This window comes from Zootoca vivipara, chromosome 17 (genome assembly GCF_963506605.1).
Source record: "Zootoca vivipara chromosome 17, rZooViv1.1, whole genome shotgun sequence".
NCBI lineage: Eukaryota > Metazoa > Chordata > Lepidosauria > Squamata > Lacertidae > Zootoca > Zootoca vivipara.
The window spans coordinates 32,748,117-32,766,314 of record NC_083292.1 but is presented as its reverse complement, the minus strand read 5'-3'; the positions used below and the strand labels follow the sequence as shown (position 1 = coordinate 32,766,314).

The 18,198-nt window shown below is 47.8% G+C and overlaps 1 protein-coding gene across 4 annotated transcripts in view; it reads right to left on the bottom strand.

The window, feature by feature from the left end:
- The window catches only part of ASH1L (ASH1 like histone lysine methyltransferase), a 75,360-nt gene that overhangs the window by 16,131 nt on the left and 41,031 nt on the right, over positions 1–18,198 (bottom strand). For all 4 annotated transcript variants that reach the window (XM_060269480.1, XM_060269477.1, XM_060269479.1 and 1 more), the window contains 8 exons: positions 12,638–12,732; positions 7,358–7,431; positions 3,853–3,898; positions 3,488–3,596; positions 2,596–2,802; positions 2,332–2,478; positions 1,644–1,752; positions 715–876 (listed from right to left, as the gene is read on the bottom strand). In XM_060269480.1, coding sequence (XP_060125463.1) covers positions 715–876; positions 1,644–1,752; positions 2,332–2,478; positions 2,596–2,802; positions 3,488–3,596; positions 3,853–3,898; positions 7,358–7,431; positions 12,638–12,732 — 949 coding nt within the window. The remainder of the gene's footprint in view (positions 1–714; positions 877–1,643; positions 1,753–2,331; positions 2,479–2,595; positions 2,803–3,487; positions 3,597–3,852; positions 3,899–7,357; positions 7,432–12,637; positions 12,733–18,198) is intronic.

Below are 18,198 nucleotides of genomic sequence, written 5' to 3'. Positions count from 1 at the left end.
CCCTACTGTGGTCAACATTCACATGAGTGAAGAGATGTCGTGGAAGGGGGAGCCCAAGTCCCCCCCCCCCCTGAGAGAGAGTATTACCAGTAAGTTCCCTGTTCCTGCATGATTATATCAAGGTGGCCCAATGCCCTCAAGCCTCTTTTGGAGGTCATTGGCAATGTTTGATGCTCCCCAAGTCCTCACACCACCTTCCCAAAACCAGGTAACTGAGGCACTGGGCTTCAGGGAGGAGGTGTGAGGGCTCAGACAGGGTCCTAGAGACCTCCCTCCTCCTTCCCAAAGCCAAGTGTAGTGTTTACCCAGCTTCGAGAAGGCAGCATGAGGGCTGGGGCACCGAATTCTGGGCCTGCTCTCTCCCGCCCTCCATACGCAACAAAGCAGTGTGCGGCCCATGGGTTCCATATCACAAGTACTCTTGAGGCACACTTGGTATGGAAAGTTGCATTAGATCGTTGCCACAAGTAGCAAGCAGATTTATTGAAAGAAAAATCAAACAAACTGAGCACATGAAGTGGTCCTGCACTAGATCAGACCACTGCTACCCACTATGCTTTTTAAAATAGAAATGTCGGGCATTGAACCTGGCGCCTTCTGCATGTCAAATACGAGCTCTCAACCACGCCACCCCCTTCTGAACCAAGCGGCAACTGTAGGCATGGAGTGTGGCAAATGCCCCCCACATCTGCCTCCTGCTCTGTGCACACTCACCCTCTTCTTCAACTTGTGCTTCGATTTCCTCTTCTCTTTGGACCGGCTCAGCCTCCTCTGGGCAGTGACGGGCTGGTTGGTTTTGCTCAGGAGGCCGTTCACGCGCTGGCTCTTGCCCCCAATGATCCCTCTGCACTTCTCAAAGCCGCATTTGCAGAGTTGCTTGGAAGAGAAAGGAGACAACACCCACCTTAACACACGCCCCCTCGGCAAAGTTTGCAACCCTGACCAATAGGACCCACCAACAACTCCTGCCTGCTCATACAGTCCCATCCATTTGGTAGACACTGCAGGGCCCCACTGTATGGATGGGTTCAGGCTTGGTTGACGCCTCTGTGTTTCTGCCTCCTTTTTTATGATGGCTACTCTGTTTACTGCGCTGGAGCTACTATCTCAAATTTGTCCTTCACCCATGGAGGACAGTATATGTGGGGATCTCGTGGCCATTGTCCTGTGAGGTAAGAACCTATTATTGCATTCAAAGAAGAGATATGTCTTGTGGTGCTAGGTGTTCTAATTTGCTGGGGCTTTCAGCCTGCCCACTCTGTATATGAGCAAACTGGGGCTCCTTCTCTCAGGTGAGAAGCTTTCTGCCTTTGCTGCTGTTGGGCAAGCACCTCTGCCTCACCTTCGCCTTCCCTGACTCCACCATACCGCCTGCTCCTGGTGGGGTGAAAGTAGTAGATGGTAGGGTCAACAGCGGGGTCAATCTGGATACCTAGGGTGTCTACATCTGCTTACATGGGGTGTCTTGGTATACTGGCTGCTATAATTTGGGGGGCCCTTTTTAGGCAAGCACCCCATGATAGTCTGCAGGGTGCTGCGCTATTATTAACAGAATTTCCCAGGCGATCGAAGTGATCTCAATTAAAAATGCAGCTGTGTCCTTCTCCCCCAGGCCTTCCTGGGAGTGATGATGCAACCCTCACCTGCTTTTCCACATTGAAGGAGTGGAAGTTGTAATCATAAGTCAGCTCAGTGCCGGCAGGCATATCCTTCAATGCATACAGCCCAATCCTGTAGACACCGTTGACGGACCTGCAGGGGGAAAGGGAAGAGGATGTGCTTGCAACTCTGGACAGGGCAGGAAGGCAAAACAGCAGTCTCACCACCGCCAAGGTTTTGGAAGCATATAATACCTCAACGGTAAACTAATGTCTAATATATATTTTTTCCAAACAGTGCTCCAGGAAAGGGGCTGGAATTGTAGCTCAGTCGGCTTGTAACCACGGCTTCCGTGTCAACAGCTTGAGTCTGATAGAACAGCAGGCATCAGTTCTTAAAAAGTTACACAGCTGTTCTTAAGATGACCAGCTGGAATGGGAGATAGTGTCCGTCTACACCCTCTAAGCTGGTTGACAGCTCTACTCAGAACTGGGGCAGAGAGTGAGGCAGGGGAGAAAGAAGAGGGACCTCAACCTTCAGGCAGACACTGTTCTTTTGGCGTTCTGGGTGCAGCACTTTAAAATAAACCAAGTACTGTACACATGGATGCACACACCTAGGGAATGGACACAAGCGTAGGCCACCAGTTTTATAAAGGTGCAAAAAGGCTCCGTTGCTGCCAAAGCAAAAGCAATGAAAACTAGCAAGGCGACCTCCTCTGGAAGCTCTTACCATTTCTGCATCTCACAGTTTGGGTTGCAGCTGTGGTTGATGAAGCGAGCCTCGTTGCCCATGCGATAGCTGTCAATCACCATCCCGCTGTCGAGGTTGAGGCAATAGTGATCGCTGTGGTTGTGGTACTGCTCAATCATCCGGTTCCTAAAGAACAACGTGGGACAGTGCAGCTGGTGAAATACTCTCCGTCCTCTTGCTCTTCCGAACGAGGGCTGTGCCCCGAACGCTTCTCCTCCACCCACCGCGTTGTTTATGGCTTACCTGAACTCCTGCTCGCTGACCACTTCTCCCAAGTACTCGATGATGAACTGCCCAGCTTTCAGGGGCTCTTTTGTGCGAATGCCCCAGCCTTTCTCCTCGGCCCGGAAGCGCTCCAAGCACTGCACCCACTCATGCCTCTGGATCCGCTGGTTGCAGCACTGCTCTCCACAGGGGCAGGTGTTGGGGGAGCACTCAGCGAAGATCATCCTGAAAGCAGAGGGAGGGCAGGCTGGCATGTCAGCGTGGGCGCAGGGAAACGTCAGGAACATCGGGACCGCCTTTCCGACAAACCTCGAGGCTCATTTTCAGGATTTATTAAAAAATGCTTTTATCCACGCTCCCCTCCAACTAGCCGTACATATGGTTCTCTGCTGCTCACATTTTCCCTAACAACTCCTCTGCGAGGTAGGTTAGGCAGCCCTGCGTAGGGAAGTTTTTGATGTGTGATGTTTTACTGTGGTTTATAATTTTTTGGAAATTATAAAACCCAGTCAGATGGGTGGCATAAAAATAATAAATAAGTTGGTTGTTGTCAGACTGCATTCAAACAAAACACTGGCAATTAGCCATGGTCGGGTATGCAGTTTTGTGCCCAACTGAAAAATGTTCCTAGCTTAAATTAATGGACCTAAATTAAGCCTGCCCATTAATCTCAATGATTCTACTGTGAGTAGGACTTTGCAGTGTGTAAGTTATGGCTGAAGTGAGGATTTGGACCCCCAGCGCTTTTTATGTACGGTCCTGAAGTCTGAAAATAGTGCACCCAATGCATGCTGACTGCCTCACCTTGCTACTTGTGAGAAGCAGGTCTCTTAATTTCCAGTGATTCTGTGTATGCGCACGGACATGTCTTCGGTTGCAGCATTAATTATGTTGCGGCCCTGCAACTTACCTGTTCAAGCAGTCATCCAAACAGCCGTTTCTGTTGCCATCCTCAGCCTTCTTGCAGTTGCAGGTCGTGGCCTCGTAACCAGAAAGAGGCTTCACATCCACATAGACGTCTGCAGATGGAAAGGAGGAGTGAAAAGTATCCATCAACTTCTGAAACAGAGCTCCTCCCCAGTCTACAAACCTCTCTCCCAGCTTGCCCACCCCGTTGACCTCAGTCCATAGAGAAAAGAGTAAAAGGCGGCAGCCTAGGAGCGGGGCTACTGCCAGGAGGTCAGAGGGTGCGGCCAAGTGGAGATAAAAGGCTGGCAAGGCTCCACAATTGAGTAAACCATAAAACCAGGGCTATATAAACACAAAGCTACTTACTAGAACGGATTTTTTTATAAAGCGGGACGTCTGGCTTTTTATACAACTGGAAAGAAAAGAAATAAGTGTTCTTTATCGCTTTGCAAGACAACAGCAGAATAAAAATTTGCATTTTTCGCAGAAAGGAAGGTTGGATTTACGCCTAACAGAACCTAATGAAGAAAAGCCTTTGTTACAAGAGCACCAGAGAAAGGTTTTGATCTTATTTTTTTGTTTTTTAAAAACGAAAACATTTATTGGCCTGGATCCAAAGAGCCACGAGGGAAAGGAGAACATTTCTTAGTGCTGTTCTACGACCTCATGCAGTTCAGTGCCACAGTTCAGTGTGTTACACTTGTGATGGAAAACAGAAGATACAAAGGTGTGGCACATAGAATCCAGGGGGCCATTAAGATGAGTTGAAAAGTGCATATGAGACCTTCTTGGCTGTGAGTCCTGGAAGACATCTCCCTGCCTGGCAGGCCTTTTCCACCAGGCCTGGAAGGGGAGAGCCCTGACTGACTCAAGCTACAGAAAGCTAAGACAGTTGAGCAGTTGCTGTTGTTCTTTTGTATCTTTATTTTATATCTTGTTGTGATTCACATGGAAACCGTTAAGTTTGCTTGTGTATTTTTTTGACGTTTTATTTATTGCTTATGACCACTTTTGTTATGTTGTAGTCATGCCGCCTTGAAAATGCTTTGAACTGTGGAAAGGCGGTCTACAAATAACATTATGTATGTGCAAAGTTTTGCACAACACTTTCTGCAAGGAGAGCTTCTCTGGGCTGCCATCATTTTTCGGGCAATGCTGGGAGGCAGCCCTTCTAGGAACATAGGAAACTGCCTTATACAGTGGTACCTTGGTTCTCAAACTTACTCCATTCCGGAAGTCCGTTCGACTCCCGGAACCATTCAAAAACCAAGGCGTGGCTTCCGATTGGCTGCAGAAGCTTCCTGCACTCAAGCGAAAGCTGTGTCGGACGTTCGGCTTCCAAAAAACATTTGCAAACCGGAACACTTACTTCTGGGTCTGTGACATTTGGGAGCTGATTTGTTTGGGAGCCAAGCCATTCGAGTACCAAGGTACCATTGTACTGAGTCAGACCACCGGGTCCATCTAGGACACTGACTGGCAGCTGCTCCCCAAGGTTTCAAGCAGCCCTACCTGGAGATGCCGGGGTTCTGCATGCTCCACCCTGAGCTACGGGAGTGGAACAGACTTCAATGCCAACTGAAGAGGATCTTTGGACCCAAGCCACAATGTTCATTTCCCTATTTTAACGGTAGGGCTCCCCAATCCAAGAGAGCAACCAGCTCTATACTAACTTCAGTTTCAGAAATGTTCCAGGACCATGTGGTCCCAGAGTGTCCACGGGGCTCTCAAAGCCTCGCACCTTTGTCTATATGGGGAAGGCTTTCACACAACCCTAGCATAAAGCACCTCTGGAGCAGTTCAGCAAAAAATAGAGACACGCTTATACTAGTTTTGGGCGACATATCAAAGAATCCAACAAATATGCAGCTTCTTGACTAAAATGAGCACGGCCTATTTTGGGGCAAAGAAATCAATCCCGCTAAAAAGAAGAAGCAGAATCCAAAACCAGTTTTGTCAGAGACAGACGTGCTTGGAACCAGCTACTATCTGCTCCTTTTGACAATACCTAAAGACGCCTGTAGATCTCATTATGGAGTTTCCCCACAACATGTTAGGAATGTGAAATGAGGAAATGTAAACTGTAAACCATGCAAGCTTTGCAATTAGTGTGTGTATATATAGAGGGGGGGGCTGAATCACTGAACAGAATGGGGTGGGTGGGAACAATTCCTTGTTTCTATAGAATATTGCTAAATAATGTGGGCAACAGGAAAAAGCAGATGCTTAATTATAACACACATTGTCCCTTCTGAACTGCATACATATACTGTAGCCCAGTACATGGAATCCTGGGAACTGCAGTTTACTCCAAGCTAAAATTCCCAGCACCCTCAACAAACTACAGTTCTTGGTATTCTTTGTGGGGGAGAGCCATGTGCTTTCAATGCATGGGGTGTGTATGCAGCCCTGGATTTCAAAGTGCTGCACATCCACTAATCCTCAGTAATCCTAAAAATAGTCCTCAAAGGGAAGCTGGTGTTATTAACCTCACCATGCAGGTATGGAGCCCAGTGGGAGAAGCAGGGCTGGGTGGAACCCTGAGCTGGAGCGCTGCTTTTCATTTAGTAGTAATGCTGAGGTATGCATCTCAGCAGGCCCGGTTCTAGGGGTAGTCTCGGTGGCACGGGGCTGGCAGGAGGGCGCTGCGCGGCAAAGCCGCGCGGAAGCCATGCTGCACACTGCGCCCACCAGGGAGGGGGGGCCGGAGTGATCTCCGCACCACGGCGCCAGGGCACCCAACCGGCTTGAGACGGCCCTGCTTCTCAGTGAATCACCATTTTAGGATTAATAATGTGCATCAGCATTATTATGTTTATATCAAAAGTGAAAATGTGAAAGGGGGTCCCATGTTGCAGGTTGTGAGTCAAAGGTGGGTCTTGGGTTTAGGCCAGGCTTCCTCAACCTCGGCCCTCCAGATGTTTTTCGCCTACAACTCCCATGATCCCTAGCTAGCAGGACCAGTGGTCAGGGATGCTGGGAATTGTAGTCTCATAGCATCTGGAGGGCCGAGGTTGAGGAACCCTGGTTTGGGCCCACTGAAGTCCACTGATCTGGAGTAAGAACAGAGGCTGGGCAAAATCCGACTGGAAAACCTCTGGTGGAAACCTTTTGTCAGAAGGAACACCACCCTATTTTTAGCCTAGCCCATGGACGAATGAGGGAGCTCTTTGGAAAAAACGCAAGGCAGGCTATTCAGTGTGTTCCTTCTGACCCCCAAACATCAGCTTCTAACTGGAATAATAATAATAATAATAATAATAATAACAACAATAATAATAACAATAACAAAAATAAACCAAACCTCTACTCTTTGCTCGGGACTGGGTCCAAGAATAATAAGGCCTGAAATTTTTCAGCACTGCTGGCAGAACATCTGAATTCTCCAGAGGCGTGTCAAAAAAACAACACAAGATCCCAGAAGCAGAAGCAGGCAGGCGCTATCAGAATAAGAGTCCCCGGTAGGATTAAAGACAGATGCCTTCTGAGAAGCAAAATTACTGCTAGTTTGAAAGGAGTGCTCTCTCTCTCTCTCTCTCTCTCTCTCTCTCTCTCTCTCTCTCTCTCTCTCTGTGTGTGTGTGTGTGTGTGTGTGTGTGCACACGCAGGCGAAGGAGGATGGAGGGAGGCAATGGAAATTGTCTGCATTAAATATATATGCAAGGATTCCCACCCACCCACCCAGCCTCCACCCTCAGTTGCAACATCAGCAAAAGACTCCTGAATGCACAGCTACCATAGTATCAGTGCAGCAGCAGCAGCAGCAGCAGCAGCAGCAGCAGCAGCAGAAACCATTTGATTCTTCTCAAGCATCTTGGAATGCAGCCTTGGAAGGATGTGACTTTTTTTAAAAAAAAAGATAGTCCCCTACCTGATTATGTTTCCACTGCCAAAGAATGTCATAAGGCAACTGGAAGTCTATTCGCTTTTGGCGTAGGTATTTCCCTGCAGTGGGGGGAGGGGGAGGGAAGAAGAAATACAAAAGATGTGCATTCATTCTTTCCTAAACACACACACCATGAACAGAGCTTGACTGGCAGAAGCAGACCAAAGACGTCTTGACGACAGAGGCAGAAAATACGAAGGTCCCTGCCACACATACTAATTAACCAGGTGTAAAATGCACCAGTGAAGTTCGTCCTGATACAGCTCTCAATTGAAATGAAGAGGAACAGTGGAAGAATGGAACAGCCCTGGCTGGATCAGACCACGGGACTACCTGATTCAGCATCCTCCCTCGCACAGCGACCAACCAGGCGCCTCTGGGAAAGTACAGGGCATCAAGGCAACAGCCCTCTCCTGTCCCGTAGCCAATGGCTATTCAGATATGATGGGGCTGTCTCTGAATGTGGATGCTTTTTTAGCCCTGGTGACAAATGGCCACTGATAAGCCTATACCTGTGGATTTTTATAATCCTTTGCAAGGACCCACATACTCATAAGAACAGCCCAGCTAGCAGCCACTGGAAAGGGGGGGGGGCTTCTCCATCTCTGCAGTTTTCCCTATTCCACCTTTTCAATTTAAGCAGGGAGCCATCACCATCTCTGGCAGCAGCCAAGTCTATACATCAATGTCAATAAGTGCTTTCCCCCTGTGGGTTTTACTGGGGAGCCCTAAAGAACGGGCACTATATGTGAGAGAAGGGAAGACAAAGTTCTCCCTTTCCCTTGTGCAGTTTTGTAAAGCTCTAGTTGTAAGCTGGGGAACCTGCAGCCCTCCAAGATGCTGATGGGCCAACAACTCCCATTATCCCTGAGACACTGGACCTGCTAGCTGGCACAGATGGTAATTGGAGTCCATCAATGTCTAGAGGACCACAAGTTCCTCAGCCCTGCTCTATCGTGTCCTCTCTGCAGCCATCTTCCGCCTAAAGTAGATGTGGGGGACCTTTGGCCATCCTGATGTTGCTGAACTACAGCTCCCAACATTCTTGGCCATGCATACTAAGGCTGGTGGGAGTTGTAGCTCAGCAACATCTGGAGGGCAAGAGGATACCCACACCTGCTTCTAAACCAGACAGAACAACAAAACAACAGCACTGAGAGTTAGTTTTCCATAGGGCTGGTCTTCTTCTATGGCCCACGCTGGCTTCTTACAGACCAAGGTGCCGTTTTGTGAGCAGCTGAGCCCTGGACTAAGAACCAGCATCCACATTCCTGCAGGCTGAGCAAATGCACTTTGTTCAGCAATGACTGGGCTATGAGCAGACATCTCGCAATCTAAGACCTGGAGAGCGTGCTCCACTGCTCCAGCCCACGTTTCCAGAGGCTGCTTGCCAGAAAGTGGCACTTGAACTGAAAGCTCGCAAAGCCAGGGAAAATATGATGCACTGTATTGATCAGACAAGACGGGAGGCCCAACCCCTAGTTATTTATAACAAGCCTGGCAGATATAGAGACTTCATGCCGCCCGGGTGCCACTATCCTTTCCCTGCTGTCCCTGAAGAGAGCCCTGAAAGTTGCAGAGGCACTATCCTGAATGGGGAAGGCTTAGGCCATGGGTAGGCAAACAAAGGCCCGCGGCCCGGATCCGGCCCAATCCTTCTAAATCCAGCCCGTGGACAGTCCGGAAATCAGCGTGTTTTTACATGAGTAGAATGTGTCATTTTATTTAAAATGCATCTCTGGGTTATTTGTGGGGCATAGGAATTAGTTCATTTTTTCCTTCAAAATATAGTCCAGCCCCCCACAAGGTCTGAGGGACAGTGAACCGGCCCCCTGCTGAAAAAGTTTGCTGACCCCTGGTAGGCTGTGCTCAACACTGCTGTGTCCAGTTCTAGGCACCACAGCAAAAGGATATTAACAAGCTGGAAGGCGTGCAAAGGAGGGCAAGCAAGATGATAAGAGATATGGAAACCAAGCTTTCTAAGGAATGGTTGGGGGAGTTGGGTACGTTTAGGCTGGAGAAGAGAAGTCTGAGAGGTGACATGATAGTCATTTTTCAAATATCTGAAAGGCTGTCACACAGAAGATGGAGCAAGCTTGTTTTCTGCTGCTCCAGAAGGTAGGACCCAAACCAATGGATTCAAATGTCCTGAAAGGAGATTCTGACGGTAAGAGCTGCTCAAAGTGGAACTGACTACCTCTGAAGGTGGTGGACTCTCCTCCATTGGAGGTTTTTAAACAGAGCTTGGATGATCATCTGTCAAGGATTATTGAGCTGTGATGACTGCATTGCAGGCGGTTGTGACTAGAGAACGCTTGGGGTCCCTTCCAGCTCAACAATTCTGTGATTTAAAGCACATTCTTCCTCCCTCCCAGCAAAATAATCCTGGGAACTGTAGTTTATAATCCACAGCATCCTTAGCAAACTAAGTTCCCAGGATACTTTGAGGAGGAGGGGAATATGCTTTAAATGTATGCTGTGCCATAATAATAATAATAATAATAATAATAATAATAATAATAATAATAATAATTTATTATGTTTACCCCGCCCATCTGGCTGGGTTTCCCCAGCCACTCTGGGCGGCTTCCAACAGAAAAATGAAATAAAATAATCTATTAAACATTAAAAGCCTCCCTAAACAGGGCTGCCTTCAGGTGTCTTCTAAAAGTCTGGTAGTTGTTTTTCTCTTTGACATCTGATGGGAGGGCGTTCCACAGGGCGGGTACCACTACTGAGAAGGCCCTCTGTCTAGTTCCCTGCAACTTGGCTTCTCGCAATGAGGGAACTGCCAGAAGGTGCTGGACCTCAGTGTCCGGGCAGAACGATGGAGGTGGAGACGCTCCTTCAGGTATACTGGACCGAGGCCATTTAGGTCAGCACCAACACTTTGAATTGTGCTCGGAAACGTACTGGGAGCCAATGTAGGTCTTTCAAGACCGGTGTTATGTGGTCTTGGCGGCCGCTCCCAGTCACCAGTCTAGCTGCCGCATTCTGGATTAGTTGTAGTTTTCGAGTCACCCTCAAAGGTAGCCCCACGTAGAGCGCATTGCAGTAGTCCAAGCGAGAGATAACTAGAGCATGCACCACTCTGGCGAGACAGTCTGCAGGCAGGTAGGGTCTCAGCCTGCGTACCAGATGGAACTGATAAGACAGCTGCCCTGGACACAGAATTTACCTGCGCCTCCATGGACAGCTGTGAGTCCAAAATGACTCCCAGGCTGCGCACCTGGTCCTTCAGGGGCACAGTTACCCCATTCAGGACCAGGGAGTCCTCCACACTCCACACCTGCCCACCTCCTGTCCCCCACAAACAGTACTTTTGTCTTGTCAGGATTCAACCTCAATCTGTTAGCCGCCATCCATCCTCCAACCGCCTCCAGGCACTCACACAGAACCTTCACTGCCAGGACATTCTCAGCTCAGACCTCAAAGTCCCTGACAGCCCACGTTCAATGATAACAGAGATTATAGCTCCTAACTTAGAATCATAGAGTTGGAAGGGCCCCTGAGGATCATCTGGCCCAACTACCTGCACTGCAGGAATATGCAGCTGTTCCTTACGGGGATCAAACCCGCAAAATTGGCATTCATCAGCTCCACGCTCCAACCAACTGAGCTACCCAGCTTCCTCCTCTGAAAGTTCACTAGAGCTGTAACCTGAATGTTTTTGAGACAACAGACACATGTAAGCTTGTCTGAGCAGGCATTAGGTGGCAAGGAGTTTCACTGTGTTTGAACCATGCCAAGATAAGCAAGGCAAATGAGCTCAAACAAAAACAAACTGCTAAGCTTAAAAAGAAGAGAGAGCCACCTTTCACCCTCTGTTAGGATGCAACAGCAAAGGGGAGCAAAGGGAGGCAAGCAAAGCCCAGAGGGGTTAGCAGGGTGCCTCTGACCTTGGCTTTCCTCTGATGCTACAGGTACCTCTTCTTGCTTCTGAAAAACGTATTTTTTGTGTGGGGTGGGTAGGCTGGTGGGGAGAGAAGAGCAGCTGTCATGTTGTCTTTACAACTTGCTCTTAAAATTTGTTCTTATTTTTCAAAGCCTCAAGTTGTGCTTGGCGAGTTCCAGGAAGCAGCAAAGTCCACTGGGAATCTGTTTTCACTTCTATGACCTCACTGGCTAAAACAAAAGGCTCTTTCAAGGGCCTGGCAGCCAGCCCAGAGAGTAGGGTGTGCTTGCTCTCTCTCTCTCTCTCTCCCCACCTCAATAAAAGGAGGCACCCAGACAAGGAGTTAGCCCAGCAGGGAAATAATCCTCCTAACATGATTGGGGAGGCGAGACTGTTCTGCCTTTACGCCAGGCAGAGTCATTAAAGCTGCCTTATCTTAATAGGACATGTTTGTTTGTGTCTCCTGGCGCAAATAAACTGGAGGGCCGTGACCTGGCGAGGGATTGGGGGAGGAGCGCAAGTCCAAGGCACAAACAAGACTCAACCCTTAAATAAGGAAAAAACGTCCCTGGGGTTGGAATACACTCAAGCTGGATCACTAACAAGGCTGCTCAAGTTAAAGGGACTAAATAAACCTTTCTCCTCAAGTCTCTCCACAAACAAGCGAGATGCTTGAACTTTCTGCCTTTTCACTTTTACAGAGTAGCACGGCTACCCTGCTATAGAAATGGTTCTCAAACTTTTTCTCTGGGCCACACTTTAAGAATAAAATTTTGTTGGCACCACAATGATTTTTTTTATTGATAAGACATGCATTGGAAAACAAAAAGATCACCACTACAGTGCAAAATGTCCCCAAGTTTCAGCTGTCATGCCTGCAATCAAGCTTTGAAAAGTGCAAGGTAACTTCAGCCACCATCTTGCGGCAGACCAGGAGGACTTCATAGTGCATGGTACAACTGTCAATCCTATTTCCAGCACAAATCTAAGCACACAAATATTGGACTAGTATGGGCTTGCATTGTTCCCAAGAAAGCAAAGCGGGGCACCCCTAGGACTTTAAAGTGACAAGCCAGGAAAGTAAATGAGCTATTTTACAATGCAGTCTCTAAAATCCCTCTCGACTTCACATGACCTACAGCATTTTAGAGGAGGGTTTCACAACCTCCCTCCCCAAATGAGTGGCTCTCTGTCGGCCCAGAAACAAGGATCTTGAACCCCTACTAGGAATTTCCTCCTTTGGGGGTCGATTCAGGCACCCACCCCCCGCCCCGCAAGTACCCAAATGATAACCTGGGGGCCATTCACTTCCTCTGGCTGAGAGGACGCATGCAGGGCCCATTCAAAGCATGCACAGAGAACCCACTCACCCACGTGGATAGGTGCCGGGAACAATCCGTACTCGTGCTCCCCAGGAGTGTACTCCAATTTTTCCTTCTTTAACTGGATCAGTCGGCTTTTGGGGCTGGGGATGGAAGAGAGAAGAATCAAGTGAGTGATTGTAGAAGACCGTGCCGTGTCACCGGGGTCTGCACCCTTCACCACATGCCAGAGGCAACGTAGCACAACAGCAGAGAGCGTGACCTGTGAGCCGCAAATCTCCGCCTGGAATCTTCCCTCTGTTTTGAATTCCATTTGTGGCTTTAGGCAGCGGAGGCTGGTCCATTAAGGTGAATGGGGACACTGTCACACCAACTTCAGTCTGACCTCAGCTATCCCCCCCCCCAAACCTGGCCTTGCCTTACAACCAGTGGGTGGCAATGCCTGCCAGCTTCCTCCTCCTTAGTCTCAGTGTCGCCCCACCGAACTAAGCAGGGAGGAGGATGGGGACAAGGCTACAGTTAGCTGGTTCCGTCTGTCATTGGCTCTGGTTCCACCGCCTGATGGGCACTTGCCTTCCTCCCCACCAGTCCCAATGGGCACCAGCCACAACTGGCTATAGGTAAGCTATTCTCTCAGGCAGGGGTAAGAGGGTGAGGTAATAACTACTTCTGAGCAATCTCAAGACTCACTCCAAAGACAGACAAGCTCAATTTTGGTGCAGGGGTTTAAATGCTTGTGGAACAGTGCCGTTCTGTTACAGCCCAAAGCGATAGCTCAAAACGCGACCATCGCCATAAATGAGTTGACGTGGCTAAGGGGAGCTTAGTAGCTGGGCTGGAACTTAGAGCAGTGATACCTCTCTGCAGCTGATGAGCATTTCTCTTTTCTTTTTCTTTTTTCTTTTTTAAAAAAACAACCCTCAAAGTATCACAAGCTTCCAGTGCTAATGATTACAGAGAAATGTGCAAAGGTCATTTTCGTAGAGGAAAGAGGAGCAAACTGACATTAAAATAAACCAAGCATAGCCTCGACATCCCATTGTCAGGTTCATAATCTATTAAAGATTTTCCCCCAAGAGTGGATAGCTCCTCTCACATTTCTTGCTAACACTCTCTGAATGGTAATACTGTACAGCCACAGGGCACCACATCCACTAACTTCAACCTGGCACATTCACGATAAAACGCCTGCAGATTTAGCCAGTCGCATGTAAGTAAAACCCGCAAAGTAGGAGTGGTCCTAAAGCTCTTAATTTATTTTCAGTGTGTGCAGCACATACTGGCTGACAGAACTGCCCTCTGCTGACCTACTTTCAACAAGCCTCTATACCGCCAGCGCAGCAGTAAACTGTGCTGCCACAAGAGGGTACTGTGCCATTGTAATAATTAGGTGTGCAGGCCCAAAACTTCTCCAGCACAACCCCAAACAGGCAGCAAACACGGGTAGGGCCAAGGGGAGTACATTGCTCTGGACGTCTTGGAAGGGGTCAGGGCCCTATTTTGCACCATCACAACCTCTGTCCAACTGGGATGGAGGTTACACCCACCCACAGCAGCTTTTTGCGCCCTCTTGCACAGCAAGCAAAACCGTTTATGAAGTTCCGTTCCGACAGTCTGAAAAAAACCCACGCGAACACTTTTAAACAGAAGTACAGTTGTACTTTGGATCCTGAACGCCTTGGTACTTGGACGTTTTGGCTCCCGAACGCCGCAAACCCGGAAGTAAGTGTTCTGGTTTGCGAACGTTCTTTGGAATTCGACTGTCCCGACGGGGCTTCCAATTGGCTGCAGGACCTTCCATTCCATTCAACTTCCAAGGTGCGACTGTACTTGTAAAACTCTCCAGTGGCAAGATATCATCCTCTCTTAGAAGGAAGATAGACCTCTCCTGAGACCAGCGGCTGGTGTGGCACATGTGCACATTCCCCCCCTTCAGAAAAATCATTTAATTATTAGCTCTCCACAAAATTGCTGATTGGTAGATTAAAAGTCGCAGCCCCACTCTGGACAGGGTTGCACTCCCTTGGAAGGAGCGGGTGCAGAGAAGTGGGGTACTTCTGGAACCCAACTTTGACATTCAAGGGCCAGGTGGTCTTGGTGGCTGCAAGTGAGTCCAGCTAGCTTGCCAGCTGTAGCCTGCTTTGGACAGGATGACTTGGCCACTGTACTCCAGGCTCTGGTAAGCTCAAGACTGGATTATTGTAATGTGCTATACGTGGGGCTGCCCCCTGGTCCAGAATGCAGCAGCCTAGTTACAGGCTGGGGTGCCACCTAGAACTCCTGTTTTAAAGCAGCAGTGCTGGTTGCCTGTTCATTTCAAAGTCCAATTCAACTTGTTCACATCTGTGCTTACAAACATGACTGACTTAAGGTCTCAAATATGTGAGAGACCACCTCCTTTCCTGCAGACCTTCCCAGACATTAAAATCGGCAGAAGGGGGCCCTCACATTTGCCCCGGCATCTTCCCAGAATCAAAGGCTGGCAGCCCGCAAGAGATCATTCTCTGTGGCAGCCCCAAAACCACAGAATTCCCTCCCTGTAGAGCTACATCTAGTGTCATCATTATTCTGTTTTATTGCATGCTGAAGACATCTCTCTTTATCCTGGCCTTTGACAGCTGAAAAAGTATTTCAGTTATCTCCCTACAAATTGTTAAATTTATCAGGTTTTTATTAGGTTTCAAACTGCATTATTTGTGCCATCGCAACCAGCCCTGTGATCTTAATGTGAATGGCAGGTAATAAATCTGATAACCAAATAAAATCAATGAAGCAATACTTCTTTATCTACACAACAGCCTTACTTTCAAGCAAAGAGGTCTGTTTCCATTCCCCCCCCCCCCATTATCCCCACTGAACAGCATTTCTGGTCTGGGTTTGTGGTGCTACTTGTGGCTGAGCTGTATCTCATGGGAAGCTGCCTCATCCGGATACAGAACCCACTGGTCCAAATAGCTCAGCACTGTCTCTTATACTGATTGGTAGAGGTTGTCCAGGGTGTCAAGGCAGGGGTCTCACCCAGCCCTACCTATAAATAAATGCTGGGGATGCCTCCAACATATCAGTGTTAAGTGAACACGTGGAAAGGGCCTGCCTTAGGTTTGCTCATTTTACCGAAGGAAAGAGAGCTTCCCCAGCACTCACTCTTCATCAGGAGCCGTAAATATCATGTTGATGAGACTTACCCTCATCAATAACTTAAAAATACAGTGGTTTGCATTCCAAATATCAGAATTCTGCTCAAGTGTTTGTGAAATGCTGCCATAGTTGTCTTTGGAAACAGAAGGCTGACTATGTATCAAACATTTGATATATTTTTTTCTAGGAATGTCTGTGTCTATAATGTGTCATTTCAATGTTAGGATCTTTTCTAAAGAGATGTGATTTCAAAGTGTGTGATTTTTGGTTTGTTTTCCCTTTTAATGCAACCCTGAGCAATTTCCAATTTGCACATCTTTCACAAAAGGAGAATATGTTTTGGGGTTAATGCACTGCTAAAAGCTCCCTGTGTTTTTACTTTTGCAGAAACAATTCATCCCAGACTCAGTTCACTTCCCATGGAACACCTTTCTCCCTGAAAACTCTGCCATCGCCAAACAACAATCAGAGGCCAAGTGGCAAAATTCTTCCTCACTTGGGGAAAAGCAATTTATGAGAGCGAGCAGAGCTGCCAAAAGGGTTCTCAGGAGAGTAAGCCTCTCCCTGGTCTTAAGAAGGAGATGCTTCCAATCTGTCCTTTAAACAAAAAAGGAAAGGAAAGGAAATGCTGATGAGTCACACATCTTGTGAGCAAAGTATTCTTTAACTTGGCTACCATTCAGGAATTTTGCGTGTGGGCTCCAGAGAGGAGACGAAAAGTTGCATCAGATTGCATCCCAGAGCGACAGCATGCCTGCACTGGCTGTCTCCCTTGGGCTAATGCAGGCTCAAAAAACCAAGGTTTGTGCCAACTGGTGTATGAAAACTACAGCAACTCATGTTGCGGGGATGGTGGGGTCCAAATGTGCCAACCTGATGTGAATCATATCCTAATGGTTTCCCTATGTTCTCAAGGTATGTTACAAGCACACACCCAGCGGCAACAGGATTTGCCACTGGGCCTCAGCCCACTTCCTGCTGAAAATGGGACCTTGGGCAAATCAGCCACTCAACACTCACTCCACTGCTATGCACTGTTTGGGAAACTGGTTAAATAGGACTGAGAGGAAAGTACTCCACTTTCCGAGTGCCTTTATGTCGTTGTTTAGAAGCAGCTGATTCCCAAAATCTGCCTCAAGAGAACAATAAAGAGGGGCTTCCTCTTTAGTGTCTCTCTGGACTAACCAGCCCAACATCAGTCTGCCATCTGGCCAGGATGAGCACATGAAGATCAGGACTGTCCCTGTGGCCTTGTGAAATTATTTTTCCACATGCTACAACCACACCCCACTCCCATTTTATCAATGGATCAGACTGCGGCATTATGTGTGCTAAAGTGGGACACTCATGAGCAGTGTTTGAAATTAGCACCGGGCGCATTTTGCACCTGGCTTTCGACCACTTGTGATCAAGTGAAGATGCCTAGGCAACCAGGATGACACTTGAGATCTCCACCATCTGGAGGTGCATGCCTGGGGATCATTGGATCTGGACTGTTTTCACAGACTACCCTGTAGAATTTCACCCCACCCTGTTGAATTCTATCCGTTATATATTATCTGCACAATAGAAATGAATTTCTGGAACCTAAATGTTTTTTTCTATGCAGCCTCAACAGGAACAGTCACCATTAAGAAAAAGAGCTCACATAATAGGCCAATAAATATGTGGATCAAGTGACTTTTCTTCTTTAAGTTCTCAAAGCTCTTAACCTAGCTCAAGGTTGTCAACTGAACTAGCCAGATGTTTAGCTGAGAATCAATCCCAGCCAGTCCATCATTTGAAAAATAGGACTTTAGCAGCGTCTTGACCTAAAATTACAACTACTGTAGACATTCCGTTTTGACAACTGTAACCTTGGTTTAAGGAGCCATTTGCCACCTAGTTTATATATCTGAGTTTCTGAATGCAGTGAGTCTTCTAGGTCAGTGAAGGCAGGTCCTCCTGCCCAACAATAAGGCAAATTTGAGAAAACTGTCTCAAGTGGACGTCACAGCAAATTGGCACTCAAACATGCCTCCCCCACCACTAACACATATCCACAGAAGCCTTGCCTTGGCAATGCCTCTGGATGGCATTCCTCCTCCTGTGACACTTTGAGAAAGGGCCACAGGGGTCTTTGTTCAGAGTGAGGCATCCTGGGCAAAATGGCCCCCAAACTGCCAGTGTTTTCCATCAATAACATGGTAGAAAAATATGGATCCAAGGCACTCTCAACATTCCAAATGCGCTCACAAAAGTTTCCAACCCTGGAGCTAAATTCTCCCCACCCCCTGCACCAATCTGCTTTTATCTCCACTACTATCTTCCCTTTCTTTCCATCTAATCTTTGACCTGAAAGGGCAGAGAAGGGTAACTGGGGAGATTGTTATTGCTAAAAAAGAAAAGAAAAGAAAAGAAAGTTTTAAAATGCAGACATATATATATATATATTTTAATGTGCTTTATAACTTCGAGCTCCTTCAAGGATG